This window comes from Scardinius erythrophthalmus, assembly GCF_964197995.2.
Source record: "Scardinius erythrophthalmus genome assembly, chromosome: 16".
NCBI classification, from domain to species: domain Eukaryota; kingdom Metazoa; phylum Chordata; class Actinopteri; order Cypriniformes; family Leuciscidae; genus Scardinius; species Scardinius erythrophthalmus.
The window spans coordinates 4470554-4497239 of NC_138236.1; the positions used below are offsets into that span (position 1 = coordinate 4470554).

The 26686-nt window shown below is 35.9% G+C and overlaps 1 protein-coding gene across 5 annotated transcripts in view; it reads left to right on the plus strand.

Moving 5' to 3' along the window:
- Positions 1–26686, plus strand: part of plekhg4b (pleckstrin homology domain containing, family G (with RhoGef domain) member 4B) — a 56967-nt gene that overhangs the window by 18297 nt on the left and 11984 nt on the right. For 4 of the 5 annotated variants that reach the window (XM_081388092.1, XM_081388088.1, XM_081388090.1 and 1 more), the window contains exons 2-17: positions 1588–1785; positions 3690–4809; positions 11002–11205; positions 12656–12779; positions 12958–13051; positions 15254–15340; positions 15429–15545; positions 16036–16134; positions 16406–16548; positions 17700–17838; positions 18511–18633; positions 19542–19697; positions 20725–21530; positions 23141–23390; positions 25193–25282; positions 25365–25589. In XM_081388092.1, coding sequence (XP_081244218.1) covers positions 3906–4809; positions 11002–11205; positions 12656–12779; positions 12958–13051; positions 15254–15340; positions 15429–15545; positions 16036–16134; positions 16406–16548; positions 17700–17838; positions 18511–18633; positions 19542–19697; positions 20725–21530; positions 23141–23390; positions 25193–25282; positions 25365–25589 — 3561 coding nt within the window. In that variant the 5' untranslated portion in view covers positions 1588–1785; positions 3690–3905. The remainder of the gene's footprint in view (positions 1–1587; positions 1786–3689; positions 4810–11001; positions 11206–12655; positions 12780–12957; positions 13052–15253; positions 15341–15428; positions 15546–16035; positions 16135–16405; positions 16549–17699; positions 17839–18510; positions 18634–19541; positions 19698–20724; positions 21531–23140; positions 23391–25192; positions 25283–25364; positions 25590–26686) is intronic. The other variant, XM_081388091.1, reaches the window with a different exon arrangement.

The following is a 26686-nucleotide window of genomic DNA, read 5'->3' on the forward strand; positions in this document are numbered from 1 at the left end:
TTTCTGGAGCTCTGCGAGCCGCAGTGCCACTAATGTGGGCGAGTGATTGAGTTTCCTAGAGACTTTCTGCTGGAGGGATGAAACAATGGCTGCCCTGTGGAGGAGTCACGGCATGTGGACGGCACATTGTCATTGTCTAATACAGGGCCGACAGAGCAGAACAAACAGGGAAAGTTAAAGTGAGAGCTTTTGGGTACTTTGCCGGGGATTTTTCCTGGGCTTTTCCCCTGTCATGATGATGTCCGATCCAGTTTTTATAGTCTTGCACCCAAATCAGTGTTATTTTAGTATCGTTCATATACTATTATAGTTTTTATTTATAATTTAAACTGTTTTATTTTTAATATTTTTCATTTTAGTTAATGTTTTAATAATTTTATTGTGTGTTTTTGTCATTTTTACTAGTTCTCAGTTTTTTATATATAGTTTTCTATGTAGTTTTTAATCAGTTTTGTTTTATTTTTAGTTATTTTACAAAATTATTCTATTATATAGTTATTAAATAGTTATTCTCTCTCTCTCTCTCACTCACCCTCTCTCTCTCTATATATATATATCATATATTTTTATTTGTAATTTAAATAATTTATATTTATTTATGTGTGTGTGTATATGTAATGTTATATATTTTGATATGTCTATTTATTTTTATTTATTTTTATTTTTAGTTATTTTACGAATAATATTCTTTATATTTTTAAATAATTAAAATAGTAAATAAATTACACACATATATGTGCGTGTATGAATATGTAATTTATTTATAAATATATTTAATTATAAATTATTCACAAATAAATTACATATAAATTATTTATAAATGTAATTTTATATATGGTTTATATTTTTTTTTCTAATATTATTCTAATATATTCTAATATTTCTATTAGTTTTAATTTTTTTAATGTCTATATATTTTTTTAAATAATTTTTATTTCAGTTCTAGTTATTTTAGCACATCAAGTTAAGCTAAATTAAAATGAAAAATGTTGAAACAAAATAAGTTTTATATATATATTTTTAGTTACCTTAATTCAATTAATGTTTATTTTATTTCAACTAACAATTTTTTTTTAATGGTTTTAATTTTAGTTATAACTTGTGTATATAACCCAGGACAACCCTGACTCAACCCCATTCATTTTCATTTTGTCCACTACCCTGCCCGTTTAACCTGAAGTTGACTGTCCCAGGTCACGGTTTTGTTAGTCTAGGAGGATAGTGTGCCTCATATCCGTATGGAAAGTCCTCCGCTCCACAGATATGATGTAGTGCTGCATTAGGGACAGGATTTTCCATCCTGCCTGTTATTGTCCAGTCAGTGACGTTACATCGACAGGTGCTTCCTGTCTCATCAGTGTCCCGTGACCTCCTGACATTCTGCTTTTTGTGTTTGGAACTGGGAACGGTGGAATTGAACCAGCGATATTCTCACTAACCAAACCAAAAACAACATGCTGACATTGTTTACTCCATCACACTGTTCACAATAATTTGGTTTAATTTGGTTTGGTTTCTATTAATCCAGAAACTGACGATTCATGTGTCCTAAAAGTGTAATGACTGTCAATGTGTGATTTGTTACAGGACTCGGAGTCGTTGGACCACTGTATTCAGAGCACACTATCTGCACTGTACCCTCCGTTCAGCGTGAGCGCGGTGACCGTGTTGTGGCAGCTCTTCAGCGTGGTGGAGAGACAGTACCGCGGTGACGGCCTGCGCTGTTTCATCGATTTCCTGCTGCCCGCCAAGAGAATCCTGCAGATATTAAAGGAGGAGGCCTGTGTGAGTACCCTCAGTTTCATTAGATGCATTCTGACAGAAGCATTTCAAAGTAAATGAAAACGCTGGGTGAAAAAGTAACGTAATCAGATTACTTTTTTCAAGTAACAAGTAAAGTAGCATATTACTTTTACATAGGGATGCACCGATCTGAAAATTTTGGCCAATACCGATAACCAATAATTCTTTATATTTAAAAGCCGATAACCGATATATTGGCCGATAAATCGAAATCCAAATTTGTGTATACTTTTTGAGAGCCTGATTACAAAAACAAAAGTTTCACCATTAAAAGCCATGTCCCAAAACACAATTTTATGAAGCCGATATCACAGCACAAAACTGAATTTTCATTATTTGAAGTGATTCCAATCATATTTCAAGCAATTTAAAGCCATCATGGTGAACAGCGTGCATCTGAAGTGTCTCAGCTGAAGGAAATAATCTATTATTTATCGGCTTTAATATATCGGACAAATTTTCTTATGGGGCTGATAACGATAACCTAAAAAATGAGCATATATCGGCCGATACCGATATGGTGGCCGATATATCGTACATCTCTACTTTTACATTTATGCATTTGGCAGACGCTTTTATCCAAAGCGACTTACATTGCATTAAAAATGTACACATTTACATGTTTTTACTTATTTACAACAAAATATCTGAGTTACTTTTTCCAATAAGTAATGCAAGTTACTTTGTTTTCCCATGTGTTGACTGACCGCTCTCCTGTCCTCATGTTTAGAGAAATCGCGTGGCGTTGTGTGCGCTGTGTGCGCTGTGTGCGCTGTGTGTACATGATGCTTTTTGTTGTTCTAGACTAAATGTGAGCATGCATTTACTCATCTCATTTACTCATTGCACAAAAACAGATTCAGTATTACTCAAAATGAATAAAAACAGTAAAATGCAAACTCAAAATATTACGCAAACTTGCAATAATTAAATATGTTAAATAATAAAAAGATACTTAATGTATTTAATCTCACTTTATTAACCAATATCTTTTTCTGCTGACCTTCAATTACATTTGCCAATTTTTTTAATTAAAAAACATACAAAGCAAGCCCAGTAGAGGTGAGGAAAAAGTAACGCAAAAGTAACATAACACTTTATTTTCTATAAAAAAGTAACACAATTAGATATAACATTTTAGAGATTTTAAAAGTAACTTTCCAGTTGCCTGCTAATACTTAATAAATTATTACAATATGTTATATTTTATTATTATTATTTTTTTTTATTTTATTTTTTTTATTGGACCTGCATAGAAATTTGCCATGCATCATGCATTCTTTAAACTCGAGCTGGCTAGTCGTCATTCATTCGCTGATTATTTTACTGCTGTGCTGACAGTCTCCGCTACAGATGCTGTTGTTGAAATCAGTCGCGCTGCAGCTAAACATGTTCAATCCATTTAAATTCTCTCAGAGAGAAATACTGCGAGAGTGGGAACATGAGAGGGAGGATAAATGCTTCAGGCTGAAAGAGGGTTCAGTATTACTGTGAAAAGAGTGTAGTGAGTTGACTGGGGTGAACTTGGCAAAGAGGATCAGGCTGAAATGAAAGACTTGCTCAGGGAGGCTTTGTATTTCTGCAGGTTAGCGCTGTGTGAGCACATACCTGAAACCTTATGCTCCTGTATTAATTATCAAGGGCACTCAGCATTCTCATTTAACTCTGGCATGAAGTCATTTCATGTTCTAGAATAGTCATCGTTTTTGCAGTTCTGTTGGCCTATGCAGGAATTTGACTTTTCAATATTTTCTAATTGCATTGTTTTAGTTCATTGCATTTTTGTATTTAATGATTGCAAACTGCAAATAACTGAAAATGGTTGCTTATGCATGCATGTAAAGCGGTATTGCATCTGATTAATTTGTTCTTTTTATTTTGCACAGCTGCGATTCAAAGGCCTGTTGCTGTACCACGAGGGATGGCCGCTCTGTTTACATGAGAAGGTGGTTCTGCAAATCGCACCACTGCATAAAGTACGTCTACGCCAGGGAGATTTCTACTTGCAGGTGGTTCCTTTAGGCCGCAAGGCTGCCAAACTGGTCATAAAATGCCTGTCAGGGAGCGGGCAAGCCATCGCAGAGATCCCTGTGGCCGAGAGCATGTACGGCAGCATTTTTACACCGGACTTCCTGCAGAATGTAACGCGTGAACGCAACTTGCAGCCTCTCCAGAACTGCCTCCTCAGTACCGGCACCGTGGTTTACCGCACACCCTGGAAGAACGTGGTGAATCCTTTGTTTGTGACCAGCACCGCTGACGCCATCATGCAGGCGCGGAGCGGTGGAGCGACCCTGCGCGGTCAGCTAAGCACATGCAGCACGCACGGATCCACGGGAACACTCAGTTCACGAGACTCTCTGGGCGGTGAGTCCACCGTGTCGGAGCCCGTTCTCAGTCGCAGCCTTACGGACATGGGCATCGGCTCCCTGCGCTCAGAGGATTCGCCCTTGCAGAAGAGTCCCAGCACGGATCAGGGATGCATTCGAGGTAGAATCGGACACAAAATGCTCTCGTTCAGCACGGACCTTAGCAATCCCGGCCTTCGCAAGCGTCACCCTAGAGACTCGACGACCTTCGAGTCACGCCGGCTTTTCCGCAAGTCCTACATGGAGGCTCTGCAGAACCCAATGAACCTCGGCTCCAGCTCTGAGTCCATTCTGGAGGAGGGAACGGAGTCGACTCCTGGCTCCGTCTCAAAGGAGCCGATCCCACGGAGGATCTGTGCCCGTGGATGGTTGGGAGGAGATGAATCTCGCAACGGTTCTCCCGCCGTAAATCCATCCAAGAACACTGAGCTCAGTCCGGACGAGAGACGCTCCAAATCTCTCGAACGTACCCAAAAGGCCTTGCAGGTTAAAGGTCACCGGGCGCGCTCCTCCTCCGGCGGCTCTGGCAGCGGCCTTCCCAAGAAACTTATGAATGGCTATGCTTTCCGTTTCGGAAAACTGGACTTGGAGGCGGCCTTTCCTGGCATTGAGAAACGGAGCAACAAAGAGTGCTCAGGTAAAAATATATTGTCAACTCTTTTATAAAAAATTTCCTAACTAGTGGTCAACCAATATATCACCAAGCCCGATATTTGACAATTTTTAATCGTCTGCATAAACGTTTTTCTGTTCGGCCCATAAGTTTCAGAAGGGACTTTTAACTTGATACTGCTGAGAACCCATAGTGTGAGCACAGACGCACACCTTGATATCAAAAAAAGTGTTCTAAAATGTTTTGCTAATGTTTGCATTAAGTAATGAGATGTTCTCTGAACTTTCAAAACATCCAGTTTTTTTTTTTTTGGTTATGCAAACATGCGATTTATAATTTTGCAAACATTATGGGAACATTACTTTTTAATGTTCTCTGAACATTCTAGCATTTAAAAACGTTAAACAAATGTTTCAGAAAAAGACGTTCCATGACCGATCTATAAATAATGTTTTTATGTTAACATGTTGAGAACATTATTAAAGACCACTTACTGGAAGAACGTTTGTTCATAACTTTGAGAGAACCTTACCAGAACAAGTTGTACCAAACATGTTTCCTGTAAGCTAGACCGCCAATTCATCGGTCTTCAATAGTTTTCCTTCTTTATTTAACAGTCTAATATTTGAAAGGCAAATGCTCTAATACTTTATTCATATACTGTCTGGTTTCAGCAAATATGTATCTTAAAGGAATCGTTCACCCAAAAATATCTAAATTACTCATCCTCACGTCGAGCCAAACCCGTAAGACTAACGTAAGCGTCAGTGGTAGTTGCGTAGCTGTCAATGGAGGGACAGAAAGCTCTCAGATTTCATCAAAAAGATCTTCATTTGTGTTCTGAAGATGAACGAAAGTCTTACGGGTTTGGAATGACATGCCGGGGAGTAATTAATGGCTGAATTTTTTTTGGTGAACTATCCCTTTAAACCCCGTCTGCACACTCTTTTGATTTGCTGTGATTTGTGATTGATTTTGCTGCATCACATTTGTAAAGACAGATTGTCTTGATCTAATTGGCATTGCGTTTAGTGTGCAGAGCGCTTCTTTACCATCAGTATGAACTCTTCTTTCTTCAGTGCTGTGTACTCATCCCGACAAGCTTCCCTTATCAAATCATGTCGCCTGAGGCCTTGAAAGCTTCTGTTCCAGACAGTTGTTCTGTTGTGCTCCGGTGTGTAATTATCAGTTTATGCAGGACCGTCAACGAGCTCATCTGAGAGCAGATTATCAGAGGAGACAGCTTGTCATTCCTTCCACTTGATTTTATGGCCTGCGACTGGCTGCATGTGAGGACTAATAGCGCGTGTGTTTCGGAATGTTTCAGCGGCCCTGCCCTGTGAGAGAGGCTTGCTTGTCTTTCTGACGCGTTTGCTGTAATGTGCAGCCATGATGGACCCCAAAGGCACGATACTGCACTGAAGGCTTTACACTGCTTTATTTAGCTCTTCCTGCTATTGAGTGTTTGAAAGAAAGAGTGTTTTGCCCTCCGTCTAGTGCTTCATGCCCAGGAGTGTTTTTGGGGTCTATCCGCAGGAAATTCCACACTGTTCGGCATTCTTAAGATTTTGGATTACTTCGTGTCAAAGGGTTACACACTACGTCCTGACTGTCCACAAGAAGATGCATTTATGAGCAAAACCCATATATTTTCTTTTTTAGCTAGGTTTTTGTCCTAACTCACTGTGCCAAATGGCATATGTATATGAAGTGGATCAAAATGTGAAGATTTGAAATTTTAAAATTTCAAGTGGATCAAAACCTTTCATTAAAGTTATACATGAATTTTGAACAATATCCGTTCGTCTTAGGACAACTTTGATGAACTTTTTTGATCCACTTTAAATGTTGACTATTGTTGTATGTATGTACATAAATATGAATATAAATATGAATATATATATATATATATATATATATATAATATTAATACTTATATATATAAAATATTAATACTTATATTTTATTATATAAAAGAATAATATATTATAGTTGTATTAAATATTGTTTTTATAATAATAATAATGAATTTTATTTAAAAGTGCCTTTCATGACACCCAAGGTCACCTTACATGCAAAAATAATACAAAAGTAAGTAACAATAAACAAGACAACACCACAGAATACAACCGCACACGCATGTTACAAATACAGTCAAATACAAGCTCAATAAAGAACAGGTCATAAAAAGGTGAGACTTGAGATCATAATAATAATTTATTAATAAGCGAATAAGTTTAATTATTGTTATTATTATTATTTTTTTTTTATTATTGGCTAATCTGTCAATCTCTAAATGGCTAACCATCAGACGATTAGTCAACTTGAATGGTATATGGTCTCTAACTACTTTGCCCAGCCCTTTTGTTTTTAGTGTAAAGATGAAATATGACTTGTCACATCAAGTCTGGTTAGAAAGTGGCTTTCGAAGTGAGTTGATTCTCTATGGTTCTCACACACAGAGTGGTTTAGGTAAATTCCCATCTGGGAATCTGCAGAGTCCCTCTGTTCTCTCGCTCTCTTTCCCACACATGAAAATCCGAGCCATTGAGTCTGGGCATGAAGCCACAGCGGATCCGATGACCACCTGAGGGAGGATCTCTGTGCCGCTTACCTGCGCTGATGTGAAGCTCACATCCAGATGGCTCGCTCCGTCATAATGGGAAGCATTGTGTCCCGTTGTGCTCGTGGAGATGCTGAAGGGAGGCTTAAAGAGTGAAGCCCATCTCTACGTAATATCTGTTCGGTTACAAAGCCAGAGCGAAGCAAGGGTCAGCTCCGACTTTGTTCGGAAAACAAAATGCCAATGACTTTGAGGCTGGATCAGATTACGGGTGATGTGGTTTTGCCCGGCCTTTGGGATTCCATTAGGTCTCTTGTGATTATAACCTGGTTCCCATGAGACCACGGAGAGACGTATGCAAAGTCAACCAAATGTTGTTGGCACAGCAGCTTTTGAACAGTGTTGGTTAGTGAATAACTAAAAGCAACGACACTACTAACTTGTTTTAGCTTTCCCAGCAACAACCTACATTTTCCAACTTGAAGTGGTGCACAACTTTACAATAGAGCAAACTAAAGAAACTCATATGTGGAAATCCTGCACTGAAAAAAATGATTTTTTAGAGTTGCTCAGTTAAATTTTTTAGAGTTGCTCAGTTTATTCGTTGAATAAAAAAATGTATGGTAAGTGGTTGCACACAATTGATTTGAGCTACATTTAAACAAATGCATTAAGTTGAACTAAAATTGATTACGTTCAACTTAATGCATTTGTTTAAATGTAGCTAAAATCAATTGTGTGCAACACTTACCATAATTGTTTTTATTCAATTCAACGAATCATTTTTTTCAGTGTGATTCAGTCCAGTGAATCAGTTCATTCAAATGATTCATACAAATGAACTGATTCAACAAAGTGTATTTGCAACACATTTTGCACAGAAATTGCTAGTAGATTTCTCAAATTTGAAGAAAGACTGAAATAGTATTTTAGTATTTTTAAAACCTACTCCAATAATCTTTGTTTTATTTACAATTACAAACATTGTAAATAAAAATAAATAAAAATAGTTAACAGTGTAATATTTAGTTTAATGCTGCTTATCAAGTTTTCAGATGAGTTTATAAATTCTTTTTTTTTATTGCAGTAAATGTAATCTGGTATTTTAATAAGTTAAACAATTCATTCATTCAGAAAAATGCATTCAGGTGGGGGGGGGGTATCAATTTGTTTTCTTCTTTTTATCGAATTTTGATCCTATTTATCATATTTATATTGTAAAAAAAAAAAAAAAAAACTCTTTACTTGAAGCCTTTAAATGCATTTTACAAAAAATCATAATGGACTTTGCATGCATCATATATTTTCAGCAAAGTTAAAATGCATTATAATGTTTGCAGATTCCTTGTTACACATCAAATTGGTTTGTTCATGTGTTTTAATGCATTATACTTTCTAAAGGTGTAAAAATTAAGTATTATAATGTATTATAACTGTGGTTACAATTACATTTAGAAACGTTTTATGTTGCACTATATATGCAGGTTTTCAAGTAAAGTGTTAAAAAATAATAAAATTATATATTGCATATTAAATAATCTGTAGCTTCAATGTAGTTATATATCTCTTTTTCACAGTTGCTTCACCAGCACTAGTTCTGCAGTGTATTTCAGTCTGTGTTCTGTGTGAGAGGTTTCAGTGTCCATTTCAAGCTTCCTCTGCTTGTTGAGGAAGTGCATCACAAAAGGACTCAGATCTCAGATTCACACAGGAAATGAAGTCATCAAAAAGACAATAGTGGAGGAGGAGGAAGTTTAAAACTTCAAAAATATAACTTGACGTTGTTTATTTGTAAGTGTTTGAGATGTGCTTATACTGTATGTACTGAAATTGCACAAACATTTTTATACAATATGTCCTCGAAATTCACTAAACTGTCACTAGCCTTATCTAATTATAAATATATTTCAAGTCCAGGCTTATTTTTCTCAAACTATAGGAGTTCTAAAGGGTTTATTTATGTTTATTAATTAATTAATTATTATTTATTTGTTTATTTATTCTAATGTATTATTTATGTAAAAAGCATTATATAGTGATCTTTCTTTAATACATTCATAAAAAAATAAGCCTTTTTTCTAGATTTATGCATTTCAATTAACAGTAACATTCCATCAAATTGAATTGAAAATCCTTACATAATATTCATATTAAAAATTAGGAATTTTAAATGAGTAAAAAAAATAAAACTAGAAAAAAAAAACGTAAAAAAAATAGAGCTTAATAAAATATTTTGTATGAATCTTAAACTTAAATTTTTAAGTGAATTTTTTTACTCATTTAAAATTCTATTCTATTTAAATTTCCTATTTCATAATATGAATAATATGTAAGGATTATTCAGTTCAATTTTATGGATTTTTTACTATTAATTGAAATGTGTAAATCTTGAAAAAAGGCTTCGTTTGTGGGTTGATATTCAGAAGTTCTTCTCTCGGTGCCATTAACATATAAATATCATATTAATTCTAGCTCAGTGTATTAAGGGTGTTTAGTTACTCTAAACATCAATGTAATTTTTTATTTGGATTATTTAAGCCTTGAAAGAGGAAGTTAATATGTAGCTTTTCTTAGAGTTGTCTGTGGCGTGTGTTCAGCCGCAGCCCTTTCCTCTCAGGACGAGTGTGTGTTGAGCAGTGTTGTGTTGTGTTGTTTGGGTTGCTGTGTTTGGAAGAAACAGCCCGAGGGCATGGATTCTGGAGAAAGTTCACAAACATCTGCTTCAGCTGGGAATGTCAGCCACAGCATTCCTCAAACCGGAGCCCGAGGGCTGAAAAACTGAGCTGTGTGTGTTACCGTCATCAGACGTGTGTGTTTGTGTGACACACACACCTGGTGTCGGTCGTGACTCAACATTGACTCACTGTATAGTTTTTGTCACACCTCTTCCAACCATCAGACAGTCTATTCACTATATGAACTGTATTGTGCAACTCTGAGGTTTAAATTTGTTGGCAAACGAACTGATTGTTTGCAACTCTGCCATTTAAATGTATTTTTGATTCGTTTTAAGCTCATCATTGTGTTTTTGAAGTTTGGTTTCAGTAAGATTTTTTTTTATTCAGCAAAGATGCATTAAATTCATCAAAGATTCCTGAAGATGTTTTCCACCAAAAATGAAAGCAGCTCAACTGTTTTCAACATCGATAATAATAAGAAATGCTTACAGCATATTAGAGTGATTTCTGAAGGATGACTCTGAAGACTGGAGTAATGATGCTGAAAATTCAGCTTTGATCACAGGAATAAATTACATTTTACAATATAGTCAAATAGAAAGCAGCTATTTTAAACTGTAATAATATTTCACTGTTTCACTGTATTTCTGATTAAATAAATGTGGCCTTGGTGTGCAGAAACGACCTTTAAACAGTAGTGTATCTTGCTTTAGTTTCTTAAAATGCTTAAAATCATTAATGCATCCATTTAGCCAAAGCGATTTTCTTTGCATTCAAAATATACATTTGATCAGTTTATGCATTCTCTGCAACTGTTTGAGCTAGTTTTGAATCAATGCATTTTAAATGATTCAACTCTAAATCTGTTTTTGCTGCTGAAGTTTAAAAATCAAATGTGCCTATATACCAATATTTCCAATGTTGCTTAATTTTAAATCACAATCATCATAAGATGACACTCTCTGATCTGTTCAGGTCTCTCTGATGATGGTGTGCGCTCAGGTCCCAGAAGGAACAGTAACAGCGGAGATGAGTGTGTTTCTCCCAAACCCTCCATCAGACCGGCGGTTTCCCCTGTCCCGTCCACGACGCCCCCTGCTGTCTGTTCCCCGCCGCTGCCCTCACTCATGACCCAGCTCAACCAGGAGCTCTTGACCTCTGGTGCGATAACGCTACCTGGTACGTGACCGAGGTTTCGCCTATCAGCTGAAACAGAAACAGATGATTAGTTTATATATATATATATATATATATATATATATATATATATACTGTATACACACACACACACACACAAACACACACACAAATGAATGCATTTTAATGTATATCGCAAAATGAACAGTAGGAATGCATGGTTAATCAAAATCAGTGTTATTTTAGTATCATTTATATACTATTATAGTTTCTGTTAGTATTTTGAATTTGATTTTATTAATTTTTTTTAAGTTTTAGTTTATTTAGTTTTAGTTATTTTAGTTCTTTGACTTGAACTAAATAAAAAAGAGAAACATTGACTTGGCAACTAGCTGAAATAAAATACTTTTTTTAAATATTTTATTTTATTTCAGTTAATGTTTATTTTATTTCAGGTAATGCATTTTTTATGTTTTTTTAGTTTTAGTTAACAATAATAATAACCCTTATTAAAATAAAACAGAAATCACAGTATGTCTTCAAAAATCTATGGCTAATAAAAGCTTGATGGAAATTGAAAATTAAGAAGTCAAGCTCATTTGAAAATAAATAAATTGTAGTATATTAGTATTGTATTTTACTGTAAAATTATAATTGTCGTTATTATATTATTTTTCTGAAATACTAGGTTTTACAATAGTAATATTTCATATTTTATTTCATATTTCTATTTAGTAATTATGATCATAATAAAAAAAAATATTATTATTTGTAACAAAGTTAAAGCCATAACATACTATGGTATTTTTGTGCTTTAGTACAGTAAAAAAAAAATGGCATACATTTTTTGAGTCCCAGGCCTGGCCTTATCTCTGCCGTCACTCCTCCTGGATCTCCTCCGTGAGACTCGAGACCGGTGTGTCGCACAGGTGTCATTAATTTACCGGTGTGTCGCACAGGTGTCACTAAAGTCCCCGTGAACCAGAAGTTGCAGCCGACTTGACTTCAGAGTTATGACATATTTCCATACAGACATATTGGGACTATAACAGACTGACGGTCTGGAAGTGGTTAAAGGATATTCAACTTTTCAAACTGGCGTCATCCGAGAAGGAATGGCGTTCTAGAGCGGAAGCAAATGTTTAAGTGTTCACCACAAGACAAATAATGTGCGCTTACAAAGTAAATACAAATAGGGTCCATTTTGAATTCATGATGGCTTTAACATTCCGCTCCCACAGCTCCCGGCCCCGCCCCGCTTATTACCGCGTTATCATTTTACAGTCATTTTGATATAATCACAACATTTTTGGCCAGCCCTACAAACAAGCACAGCAAACCTGGACCTTTTTTCAATGCATTTTAAATTGCAATTGCAAATGTTATCAGAAAAAAAAAAAAAAATTCCCAGAGGAATTCTCCCCCAAAGGGTTCAGGCCTAGTGAAGAGTGCAGTGTGATTTCTCGGGTTACTCATCTGACCTCTGCTCCAGGTAACCAAGACCGCAGTGGGAGAGCAGTGCTGCAGGTGTGCACCAGGAACCAGGTGTGGACAGAAGCGTGTCGCACCACAAACCAGATCACCGAGCTGCTCTGCTACTACTGCAACAGACTGCGGTGAGAAACGCCTCACACACACCCTGCCTGTGTTTCCATCTCTGTGGCAGCACGAGTGGGGACGCCGTTTACTGAATCAACATGGAAATGATTCGCTCGAGGCAGTTGTGTGTCACAGCCTTTTATTTGCAAGACAAGTGTGTTGCGCTAAGTGTCTTGCGTTTTTTTTTTCTTTCAGGAGGGAGAAGCGAGATCTGGGTTTGACGGTTCTCGTAGACGCTCGCAGACAACAGGCCACGTCCACACTGATCTCAGCCCTGTCTCAGTTTCAGGTGAGACGAAGCGCTCTTCAGCTGTGAATGCCACGTCTCAAGCCCTCGCCATTTCACCCGGTTTATTAACACCTGACATATACAATAATGTTAACACTGTACAATGTTTTCATTATTCAACATTAGTTAACTACATTAGTTACCATGAAATAATGATGAGAATTTATTAATCTTTGTTAATGTTAATTTCAAAATTTACTACATTATTAACATCAAAAGTTGTATTTGTTAACATTAATTAATGCACTAACATGAACAAACAATGAACAGCAGAATTTTTACTAACTAACGTTAACAAAGATTAATAAATACTGTTACAAATGTGTTGCTCATGGTTAGTTAATACATCAACTAATGTTGACAAATGAAACCTTATTAAAGTGTTACCAAAATAGTCAGAAAAATATTTTTTTTAAATGAACATTTATTTAGACTAAATATGTATTTTTTAAATCTAAAAGTAATGTGCATATGTGTTTAATGTTTTGTATCATATTTGATAAATCAGTCTTTTATTGCTCATATAGTAAAAAACAGTGAGAATATGGAGTAAAATGCACCTCAATTTTATTCAAGCAAAAATATGCAATTTTGTGCAGATGCTGATTTTAAAATGGCCAAAAAACAAGATGCAATTCTGATAGCTTGTAATGTAAATCAATGAGATCTTTATATAGCAGACGACTTGCATAATCTCTATATCTCCCATTCATTTGTCTCAGTAAGATGATATTTAAATTCTTAGTTTTTATGATCAAAGCTCTGTAGTTTCAAAACACATTGGGCCCTATCTTGCACTCAGCGCAATTGACTTTGTACAATTGTACGCATGTATCATTCCTATTTTGCACCCGACGCACAGCGGACTTTTCCCTCCACAGACGCACGTCGGTAAATTAGGGAATGAACTTGCGCTCCCAGGAACGGGCGTGTTCCGGCGCAAACGTTCCCTGGTGCTATTTTGCAGTTTCAGAAAACAATTCCGCCACAGACCAGGAGAAACCTTGTCAAAAGTCAGCGGCACGTTATTCAGATGCTATTTTAAGGGCGCATGCTTGGCCATAATCAATGTAGCGTGTGCACAACGCGGATACACTTTGCTTATCTCATCTACACACAGACGCAGCAGTTCCCATTTTTAGAAAACCATACATTATTGCATTACTTGATGATTGAGAGATGATCATATAAACCTTCCTCAAAAGCCTGATGGATCATATTTGATACTCATATTTTAACAAGATTTTTCTAAAACGTGATGGATAGTCAAGTTGCAAGACCTTATTATTTGTCACACATTTGATGTAAGCCAGAAACATGGCGAGTACGCAGGCAAACGGCAACCGTTTCAACCTCATGTCAACACATTTTGCTATGTGTGAATTGCGTAGATCAAAGCATCTGTGGTCACGTTTAACTTTTTAAATGTGTAACATTTCAGGCCTTTTTTTCAGCATGCTGATTGTCGTACTCTGTATATCAGCTCTGTGTATCTCTGTATATCAGCTCTGTATATCTCTGTTTATCAGCTGTTGCCTGCTTCACGTCAAACATCGAAAGCAAAGCTTGTCCTCAGGGACTGAGACGAGGCCTGTATTAGCTTGTCTCCTTTAAACCCACTCTCAGATCAGTCCCAACATGCAAACAAACACAGGCAAAATATGAGAAAAGAGCACCGAATGACTTAAATAATATCCCTATAAGCACTATTCTGTGCAATAAATTATCTTAACAGTTTAGTCTTTGTAATTATCCATGTTTTTTTATATACATTTTTTTGTTTGATTTTTTGTTTTGTTTTTTAATGTCTGTACAATATGTGATATAAACCAGGGTTTGTGAGGGAACTAAATTATTAAATCATAAAAATGTAAAAAAACAACAACAAAAAAACACTTACCAAAAAATATTAAATGTTTTATTTGCTTATGCACATTAATTGACATTAGAGAACTGTGGACATGTTGTTAAATTAATGAAATATTAACTAGGGGTTAATATTAGCATGGGGGAAATCCCTGATTTAAGGCCCGTTCACACCAAGGACGATAACTACAGCGATAACGATAAACGCTAGTTTAAAAAAATAGCTTTTTAGCTGTTTAGCCTTTGTAATTATATGTATGTTTTTTAAATTATTATTTCTGTTTTTAATTTTAATTTTGTATTTATTCATGCTCTTTGATTTCTTCCCTCCACCAGACTTCTATACCCAATGCACTTTACTCAGTTTTGTTTCTCGTGGACAAAGATGCGGCAGTGAAAGTCGAGAGAGACGTCACGGTTCCAGTGAGTAAATGACTGTGTGTTGTTCTGTCGGTTTGATCTGTGTAAAAGTGTGTGTTTATTCTAACTGCTCTGCTCTGTTGTTGTGCAGTTTGAAGTCCTGACGTCTCTGAAAGCTCTGCAGAAGCACATTGACTCGTCTCAGCTCACCAGAGACTTTGATGGCACATTCCCATACGACCACAGCCACTACATTCACTTCAGACAGGTGCAATTACAACACGTTGTTGCTCAGCCCAAATTCTTTGTCTTAATATATGCATGATATATATATATATATATATATATATATATATGAAGACTTCAGATGCAAAAGTCTCTAAGTGCCATCTGAAATTTTCTTCTAAAATTAGTATTTTTATCAAGCTTGTATATTATTTCTTTAATATTTATATATATATATTATAATATTTAAGTAAAAATAAATTGAAAGACACATTCGCATGTTTATGGTTTTTTGATATCAGTTAATGGTCATGTGACTTGGAAGTAAAAAAAAAAGTTCCTTACTGTTTTATTTTTTATTTAAAAAAATCATTTATATTTTACATTTTCATGATTTTATTAATAATTAACTTTTTAATCAACATTTTGGTACACCCTGAAGTACAGAAACATTGAGCTATCTCGAAGAAGAAAATACACTTAAAAAACATACAAATGATGTTGAAGTTTGTTTGTTTTTTCCCTCCTGGCAGAAAATCGAACCGTTTGCGATGAGCTGCAGCGCCGCGATCTCTTCCCTTCAGAGCTCCATTGAGACACTAAACAACATCGGCAATCTGGAGACGTCTGAGGTAATTCTGTCAAAATCTTTTGTCATAATTTACTCACCCTCATGTCGTTCCAAACCTGTATGAGTTTCTGTCTTCTGCTGAACACAAAAGAAGATATTTTAAAGTTTATGGACCCCATTGACTTCCATAGTATTTTTTGTCCATCAACTGTTTGGTTACAGACATTCTTCAAATGATCTTCTTTTGTTAAAATATCTTCTTTAGAAAGTTCTGCAGTAACCAAAAGGGAAAAAGGTCAGTTGAACATTAAGAGTTGAACATTGTGTTGTAGGAGGTGTCAGAGATCCTCAGCCAGCAGAAGAAGCTCATGAAGAGTATTCTGGATGACACTAAACTGAACCGCCTGCGGCTGGAGGGCGGCACGTTCCTGGCGCGGATCAGGAAAGAGGAGATGTGTGAAAACGAGAACTACAGGTACTGACTTTATTAGAGGACTGATAGATGATTATATGCTGAGAATAAAAGCTTTTAACTGGTATATTGGCAGTCAAGATAAAAGGTCCGTTCATTATTTTCCCACTTAAGGCAAGACATCACCAGTGAATTTGAAACTAATAGATATCACTATATTTCCCCAGTTACTCGATAACAGTGTATTAAGACATAATTTTTTTTTTTACAATGTTATGTTTAAATATACATTAATTTGCATACATTTCCAGAAAATAAATCTGAACATTTGTTCGACATATTAGAGTTAAAATATATCTTCACCTTCATGTTTTTAGAAATAAAATGTTGTATTAATCAGGCGAATGATGTATTTCTGTAAAACATTTCAGAATATAGATAGAAATAAAACTGTAAAGTTTAGTGTATGCTGGAGTGGAGCAAAATAGCCCAAAACATCATAATTAAACAGTGCATGAAAAAAAAAATAATAATAATTTTTGCCTGTAAAAAAAAAAGTCCACATAAAGAATAGTACTTAAAAAAAATAACTGATAGCCCTAGAAAAAGTTATTTTACTATGTGAATCCATTGATTTCAATGGGACAGTACAACACAAGGATGTAGAAGAGATAAAGTGATGCTCCTTCATGCAACCATTAAAGTTTTAACTTTTGTTGCATCAATAGGAGCCATCAAAACAAAATGTACATTTACTTTTTTATGTATTTTTACTAAATTAAAGTTGATAAAAGCACTAATGTGATGTAGTGTTTCTCATCTATCTGACTCAAGAACTACTGCCATCGGATCACTGCTATATTTCCAATACGTTTTATTTGTTATACTTTATGCTTTTCAGCAAAAGACATCAGAAATCCCTTTATGAAACTCTCGGCAGTCAGTTCTCAGCATGTCTGAAAGACTGTTCTCAGTTCAGTGTACTGTTGGACTAGCTTGAGTGCTGATTGAGTTGGCATAAACCGGCATCATAGGATCATATACTCCTGGATATTGGCTGATTTTGAGTCGGAGTGACTATCAGATACATCCGAAATTGAGTTTTGATTGAGTAACTTGTAGATCTTTGCCGACTCAAGCAACAAACTTTTTCAACCATCTCAGTTTGTTCGCTCTGTTTCTCTAAGTTTAACCTCATGTTGTGTCGTGTGCAGAGACGCTGTGGATATGGTCAGTGCGCTGTATAACCAGGTGGATGAAGAGGTCCACAAACTCGTCATTCTGTCTAATAAATCACTGCAACAGCTGGAGACGCTACTGGAGCTGCGCACGTTACAGGAGCGACACGAGGAGGTGAAAAATACAGGGCTTTAATATGGCAACACTTTAGTTTGGGGACCAATTCTCACTATTAACTAGCTGCTTATTAGCTTGCATATTACTAGCATATTGGCTGTTTATTAGTACTTATAAAGAATGTATTAATGCCTTATTCTGGATGACCATATTCTACATTCCTTAATCCTACTCCATACCTAAACTTAACAACCTTACTAACTATTAATAAGCAGTAAATTAGGAGTTTATTGCGGCAAAAGTCGTAGTTTATAGTGAATATGTCTTCCCCCAAACTAAAGTGTGACCTGATTTGTTAAATCCACAGTGATGTAAAATCTAAATACAAATTTAAATGTAAAATCCATTTACAGTGATGCACATTGATGAGCATTATATTCTGCATGTTTTTTTCTCATAAATTTTCTGTTTAGGTATATCTTAAGAGTTGAATGTGCAAAAAAAAAAAAATGCATTGAGGATAATGCAATCAAATCACTCAACAACATCCAACATTAACTAATAAAAGGGCAGCTCATTAAAATATGTTAGCATTGAAAATTAGGTTGTCTGTGGTGTAAATGAATGATTTTTACTTCCGTGACCTGACTGTTATTGTTTTTATTCAAATAATAATGGATGATTGGGGACGACTATGTGATGATCATGTTGTTCTGTATCTCTTCTCAGGTGAAGAGGTGGTTTTATGTGGAGAGTGAGAAACATTTGGCTCCTTTGGACTCCTACAATCTCTCTCTGAGCTCCATTCAGGACATGAGACAGAGTCTGGCGCAGTTCATGGAGGAGTCCACAGTAAGTGTCCATGTAGTTTCAAATGGCGAAAGAAAAAAGGAGCTGGCATGTTACTGTCCCAGGACGCTCAAGAAAAGGCTTCAGTCAGATTTCATTCTCAACAACAACCAGTTTGACCTTCTCCTGTGCCACTGGACCACTTTTACTGAAGTGACACAAGACACAATCCTGACAATTAAAGTTTGCAGGGAAACCGACACCATGCACTACTCTTTTAGCTACAGGAATTCCATTAATTATGATTTCATGAAATAATAAAACATTTGCTGCGTCAAAAATCGCATATTGTCTAAGTAGGTCCTACATTTGAATTTGAACGTATTTTCCGAGCGTTAAAAAAGTATGTTCTACATAATGTGAATAGGGGTACTTTGAATAAAATTCAGACGCACTACATAGCACTACACGTTGTTACTGTCATGTGACCTACCAGTGTCAGTTCATAAATCCTCTCCTGTGGCCTCATGGGAGAGTAAAGTGTTCATCGTATGCAGAATCTCGGTGGTAGTTCAAACATACGTGTACGTTCTCAACTCTGGCCCTCGAGGTCCACTTTCCCACAGAGTTTTGCTCCAACCCTAATTAAACACGCCTGAACAAGCTAATCAAGAATGAACAGAAAGTTATTGGCAGGTGAGTTTAATCATAGTTGGAGCTAAACTCTGCAGGAAAGTGGACCTCGAGGGCTTGAGAGGCTTTTTTAAATAATTGTTTTATTTTTTATTTATAATTATTGTTATAATTATTATATGCAAGTGTTGTGCAACTGTCTTGTTTAAAAAAAAATATTTAATAAAAAATAGAGTTATAAAAAATACACGCCATAGGTCAGTGTGTTGGGAAAAGTCTTAAGTAATTTCGGATTAAATGGTCAACTAAATGACCGACTAATGATTTTGCTCCTGTAGAAACAGCAGAAGAAAGCTGCGGTGTTATTGAAGGAGTCTAAAGCCGGTCCAAGCCTTCAAGAGGTCAAACAGCACATGAGCACCGTCCTGCAGCGGAGCGAGGCACGTAGGAACGAGCTGGAGGTCCTGCACAACCTCTACGAGTTCTACGAATCGGTAAAAAAAATTCATGAAAATTAGTGGTTGACTGATATATGTTTCAAATTTAATTTAAAGATAGTAAATAACACATGCATAACAATTTCTGCAGTTAAATTTATATTTATTTCACATAATGTTTACCAAAGTAATTGCAAATAATTAATTTTAAAATGAATTAATTTGAAAAAAGTAATAATTTTAACTTGATAAAACAAATCTGTGAAATAAACAAATTTATACCATGGTTATTATAATTAACTAAAACCAAAACCAAAACCATAAAAAAACATTACTTGGGAAAAAAATAAGCATTCACTGAAATAAGGTAAAATATAATCTAATATGTCTATGCTGTCAAAATAAAAGTCCCACTTGCAACCCTTATCGGCCAAACAGAAAAAATGACTGATGCAATAATTAAAGGTAGGGAATGGGATTTGCAAAACGGCCGGCAGATTTTGAGAATACACAACTCAAATGGTCCTACCTTCTTTCCTCCAACGCTGGCCCTGACTCCACCCATTCGAAGAACATGGACATGATGGGGGGAGGGGGGTATGGTACGACCGTTTGATTGACGAACTTACTGTCCAATGATTCTAGGTGGTCTTGGAAATGATTGGCTGGAGTTTTTCGAGTCCTGCCCGTTCCACAGATGATTAAATTGCTTAATTTTCATTTCAGTGCTTCTAACTCAGTGGGTTAGGACAGTGGTTCCCAAACCTGTCCTGCCGGCACCCCAACACTGCACATTTTCTTTGTCTCCCTAATCAAACACACCTGATTCAACTCATCAGCTCATTATCACATGGGTTAATGAGCTGATGAGTTGAATCAGGTGTGTTTGATCAGGGAGACAAAGAAAATGTGCAGTGTTGGGGTGCCGGCAGGACAGGTTTGGGAACCACTGGGTTAGGAGTAGGATTTCAAGTGGTTTTGAAAAAATGGACAAAAAAGAGAATCACATACCCCACCTTTAAAAAATGCCAGATATCCAACACTAATGATAATGTGAATGATAATGTAAATGTCTCTCACGCAGGCAAACCAGTGGATGGTCCATTGCCAGGAGTATTTCTGCCAGCTGAGGGTGGACGATAACGCGGTCAGTTACACGCCTGCTGTGCTGCATGTTTTGCAGGATTACCACAGCGAAGCCACAAAGTTCTCCCTGGACAACTTCAGCGCGCTCAACCAGATGGTGCTGAACCTCAACAGCCCACGGGAGCTCCAGCAGTGGAGCAACATCTGGCAGAAGTGCCAGCAAACCAAACAGCAGCTGGAGGAAGCACTGGCCAATGCTGCCAAAGAGTCTTCACTTACAACTATGACAACAAAACTTTTGGAAACCCAAAACGGAGTAGGTTCCTCGGAGCTTCCCACTCGCATCTCTTCCTCCACATTGTGTTTTGAGTACGAAGATGAGAAACCGCATTCAGCAGGACCGTTCTCTGGAAGCCGGTTCCCATTTCCATCGGAGAGCGGCGAGCTCTCTCCATCCCCGTTTGACGACACCGACAGCGACTGTACGGTGGACTCGTCCGCCTCGTGTCACTCCGAGCCGCTTCATTCACCGGCCACACGTCAGCGCAAGCAGCCGCTCAAGAAGATCATGAAGAAAACCATGAGCTTCGAGCTGACGGCGCGTGACAAAGCTCACCCGGATGCCGGGCATCATGGGTACACGGGCATCTACATCAAAGGACTGGAGGTCACCAACAACGTGTGTGTAGAGAAGAAGCTCCAGCGGCCAGACGTGAAGAGTCCGTCTCTGGGCCGCAGTCGCAGCATGTCGTCCCCGTCCAGAGCCTGCAGACACAGCGCCGGGGACGTGAAGACACACAGCAGGTGAGAGGAGAGGAGCGCTGTGCAGGGATGCTAACTGGAAAAACAAGACAATAGTAGTCATAATAGTAAATATAATGGAAGTAATTAAACATAAATATTAATAATTATCTGTGTTTTTACTGTCGTCCTGTAAAAATAATAATTAAAGGGGTGGTTGAATATGATTTCACTTTTCTAACTTAGTTAGTGTGTAATGTTGCTGTTTGAGCATAAACAACATCTGCAAAGTTACAATGCTGAAAGCTCAAAGCAAAGGGAGATATTTGCTTTTAAAGAAATCACTTTTTAAGGACTACAACAAACGGCTGGTAGAGACTACACCACATTCCTTCAGGGTTAGTGACATCAACCAACCCTAAAATTTACATAAACCCCGCCCCCGGAACACGATTTATAGATTATAAAGACAGAATATGCTAATCAATGACTAGAAGATAACTACACATAAGCTACATAAATTCACCAACTAACCATTCAGAAATGTTGTCTACATGTTGTCACTTCTTCTCGAGTCTCTCCGTCTTTCTGACTTCGGTTTGAACATAAAAGGCTAAAAGTTTTAGAAATTTTCAGTGCATGTGTGTGTGAGGTAAAAGGACACAAGCTCTTGAAGCTCCGCCCCCTGTGTGCCGGGAGCAGCAGCTCATTTGCATTTAAAGGGACAGACACAAAAACGGTGCGTTTTTGCTCACCCTCAAAATATAAAAATATATGTGGGGTATTTTGAGCTAAAACTTCACAAACACACTCTGGGGACATCAGAGACTTATTTTACATCTTTCGAAAAGAGCATTATACCACCCCTTTAATTATTATGATTATTATTATTATTATTAACAATATTATTATTAAATACTCATTTTTTATTTTATAGTATTATTTCTATAGTAATATATTTCTTTATTTTTTTTATTTTTTTATAATTTAATAATATAAAAATATTAATTATTATTATTTAATACACATTTTTACAGATTCATTTTAACTATTATAATTCTTTATTGATTTGCTTCACTTTTATTATTTTATATATTAAATAAATAAATATGAATAATAACAAAATAAAAACAATAATAATAATAATAAACAGCAGGCGAGTGAAGCATCGTGCAGGGATGCAAAAAATAAAGACCACAAATATTAGTAATAATAGTAAATAATAGAAATTATAAAAAAATTTGTATACATTATTTGTATTATTTTACTGTTGTTCTGTAAATAATAATAAAATTAGTAATAATAATTAAAAGTTTTTGTTACTCAATATTTTATTTTACAGTATAGCATTATTACTATAGCAATTCTTTATTGATTAGTTTAATTTTTATAATTGAATAAAATAATGATAATACTTTATTATTATTATCCATCATATTGAATGGGTTCCATAAAAACAACAGTGTGAATGTGACCTGAGTCCGGTGACATTTAGGGATTTTTAAAAACTCTATAAGGTCTGGTGGAGTTTTTCCCTGTACCCTCATGTTAAAATCTACTGTAAATCCACATTTTAAAGCTGATAAAAGCCCATTAATAACAACTACACAACTCCCCCTGACTCTCCAACCGCAGTGTGCTCCTCAATCACGCTCTATCACACTGTCTTTCAGCAAAATCCAGCACATCATGGATGAGATGATCGCCACAGAGAGAGAGTATGTGAGGTCTCTCAGCTACATCATCCAGCACTACTTCCCTGAGATGGAGCGACTGGACCTTCCTCAGGACCTGAGAGGGAAGCGCGGCATTATTTTTGGGAATTTGGAGAAGCTGTGTGACTTCCACAGCCAGTTCTTCCTGAAGGATCTGGAGATCTGCGCCCACTCACCCCTGTCCATCAGCAGCTGCTTCCGAAAACACGTGAGTACAAATGACCTTTTAAGCCGGGTGCACACTGTGCGATTTTGCAAATCCAGACAAATTTTGCAAATCCTAAAAGAATTATTTGATCCTAGACTAAAATCTGAAGTCTTTGATTGTTAGTTTGACAGCCGATTAATGACCGTAGGTGAAATTCTGTCAGAAGATTTGACTCGCAGTGTGACTTTTCCTACGACAATCGTCAAATTGTCTTCATTTATCAAGACATCCCAGTAAACAATTACCGTCTTTCAACGTTGAAATATGGTTGAAAATAAGTCGGTCAGCCTTGGACCGGTTTTCAACGTGCTTTCAACTAAGTAGTTTCGGCCGGACTGTTTGACCACATGTTTTCAGCTGGTCATCTAAGACAGGATAAGTCTGTTATACATGCTAAAATAACGGAGAAAAACAAACTACCAAACCATGTTCATTATTATCTCAAATAAATTTAAAGAGTTTTACATATTCCATCAAGACGTTGAAGATCGACCCGTTTTCAACGTTGAAAAGTCGTAATTAGACGTTGAAGATTTACGTCTATTCAACGTCTAATAGACGCCTTTTTGCTAGCTGGGAAGCCATGACCAAAATGAATGTTAGAGATTTTTTTGTAGCCACCATTTCAGTCCCGCGTGTAATGTAGCACACATTACCGAATGTGTCATTGATTGATGATGTAAAACTCCAGACAACTTTTCTTGCATGCGTCCGTGTTTAACGCGTCTTGACTGTCGTACATTCTGACATAACTGACATCTGAGATCTTACAGTAGGCGCGTTTCCATTACAGATTTACGCAAAACTTTTGCGATTTTTTTCTAAATGTCGACAAAAAACTATTTCGAAATGACGGCGTTTCCATTAACCGATGTTATGCGACTAAAACTTCATTTTTTCCTCTTGCGATAAGTAAAATTATTCCAAAAACCATGACAACGGACGTTGGTAGGTTTATGTACTAATTCCAGCCACTGAACTGGCCATTATTATTAATCGAAGGAGATGTATGTGTGTTTTCAAAGCATTAATGGTAAGGAACGACCCTTATTATACTCGTGAGTGGCACATATGAGGAGTTTCTGGGTGTTTCTCCCTCAGATCTGCTTCGAGGTCTAGATTGTGACATTTCGTTTTTTAGTGTTTTTTAGGTTTATAATATTGTTTGTATGCATGCTCTGTTATAGTTTGTATTTCATGCTTATTTTATCTACTTTAATATTGACTATGTAAAGCGCTCTGAGAATTGACTTTTAAAAGCGCTATACAAAATAAAGTTATTATTATTATTATTATTATTATTATTTATTTGAGGTTTAGAATCCATTATTCCTGTAATTCTTTTGTCTTTTATGAATATAATAAAGAACTCTGCCTAGTATTCTGTCCAAACACATCGCGTTATCTAAGTCAGGTGACTGTAAATGCGCAAAAACTTTCTATTGCAGTTTTGCGAAATATTTCTTTTTCGAATTGCCTGAAAAACCACCTCATGCGAGCGTAAAAACTTTTTTGCGATAAATGCGAGTTTTTGCGAAATTGACGTGTTTCCAGTGTCCGTATTTTCAATTCGCAATTTCAATTTGCGCAATTTGCAGGGTAATGGAAACGCGGCTAGTGTGTCATGGCTTACAGCAATGATCATGTTCATACAGTCTGACAAGCAACAATCGTAAAGGATGCACACAGAGATTTTAACATGATGCGCTACTGTTCGAAAGTTTGTGGTCGGGGGGGTCTCTTCTGCTGTCTGCCTCTATTTAAGATATAAACGCATTTTTCATTGTTTTGTCCACGGGTAGGAGGAGCAGTTCGGCATGTACGCCCTGTACAGTAAGAACAAGCCCCGCTCAGACGCCTTGCTAATAAGCCACGGAAACAGTTTCTTCAAGGTGAGCGACCTCATGTTTCCTCCATGACGTTATTCACACGAGCTGGTTCAGACTTTTCTGAATGTCACCGTGTGGTCTTCAGAATAAACAGGTGGAGTTGGGCGATAAGATGGACTTGGCGTCCTACCTGCTGAAGCCTATCCAGAGGATGAGTAAATACGCTCTTCTCCTGAAGGATCTGATTAAAGAGTGTGGTCACTCTCAGGAGCAGGAGCTCACTGACCTCAGAACAGCTGAAGAGATGGTCAAGTTCCAGCTGCGCCACGGAAATGACCTGCTCGCCATGGACGCCATCCGTGGATGTGATGTAAGTGGAGTTTGGATGATAGGAGATGGAGTTTGGAATAAACACACCTCTTTCATAAGCACTAAACCCCCCATAAACCAATGCATTTACAAACACCCCCCCCCAAAAAAATAATTATTCTATGCATTTCTTCTCTTTTTTAGCTTGCTTCCTAATCTAGTTGTCAAAAAAACCTAGTAAAATAGTACGACTATTGTTGGTTCTTTGACAGATTGCTTTGTTCCTCTCTTGTGAGTCGTTTGGATAAAAGCATCTGCTAAATGTATAAATGTAGTCTATTTTGTGATTAATATTTTACCATGAAATTGTATTTATTTATTTGAATAAATAACAATGTAAATAAAATAAAGAATTATTTTAAAATGTTATTTTAAAATATGGTTTATTCATTTGAATAGATTTTATTCAAATATTTATTTATTTAAAAAGCATTTAATGTTATTAAAATCAATTATTATTATTTTAAAATATTTATTTATTTGGAAAAATCATTAAATTTAACTCAAATAAATAAAATATTAATTTTGTTTAAAATACTTATTTAACAATATATCAAATCCCTCAAATATTATTATTTATTTAGATTTGAATAAATGTTAAGTAAACATTTCATGTAAATAAATATTTATTATTTAAAAATTAATTTATTTAAATATGAATTATTTATATGAATAAAGATGTATTTATTATTTATTTATTTGAAAAACAAATGAATTATCTAAAATAAATGAAATAAATAATTATTAAAAACAAAACAAAAATATTTAAATAAATATTTAATGTAAATAAAGTAAAAAATAATGATTTGATAATTAAGTAGTATAACTAATTATTATTTTCAAATGTTATTTTTTATTTATTTGAATACGTTTTCAAATATTTATTAATTTGTTTGTATTAATATATATAAATGAATATTTGAAATAAAATGAAATCTATTTTTGTACCATTAAAAGTTTGCTTGTATGGCAATTAAACAAATTTTCCTTTAGAATAATCATTAAAGCATTTTTTTCTTTTTACTCTTCCTATTATTTTTATTGATGATTATTACCGTAATACAATATTTTTTTACTATACAGTTAACTGTTGTACAA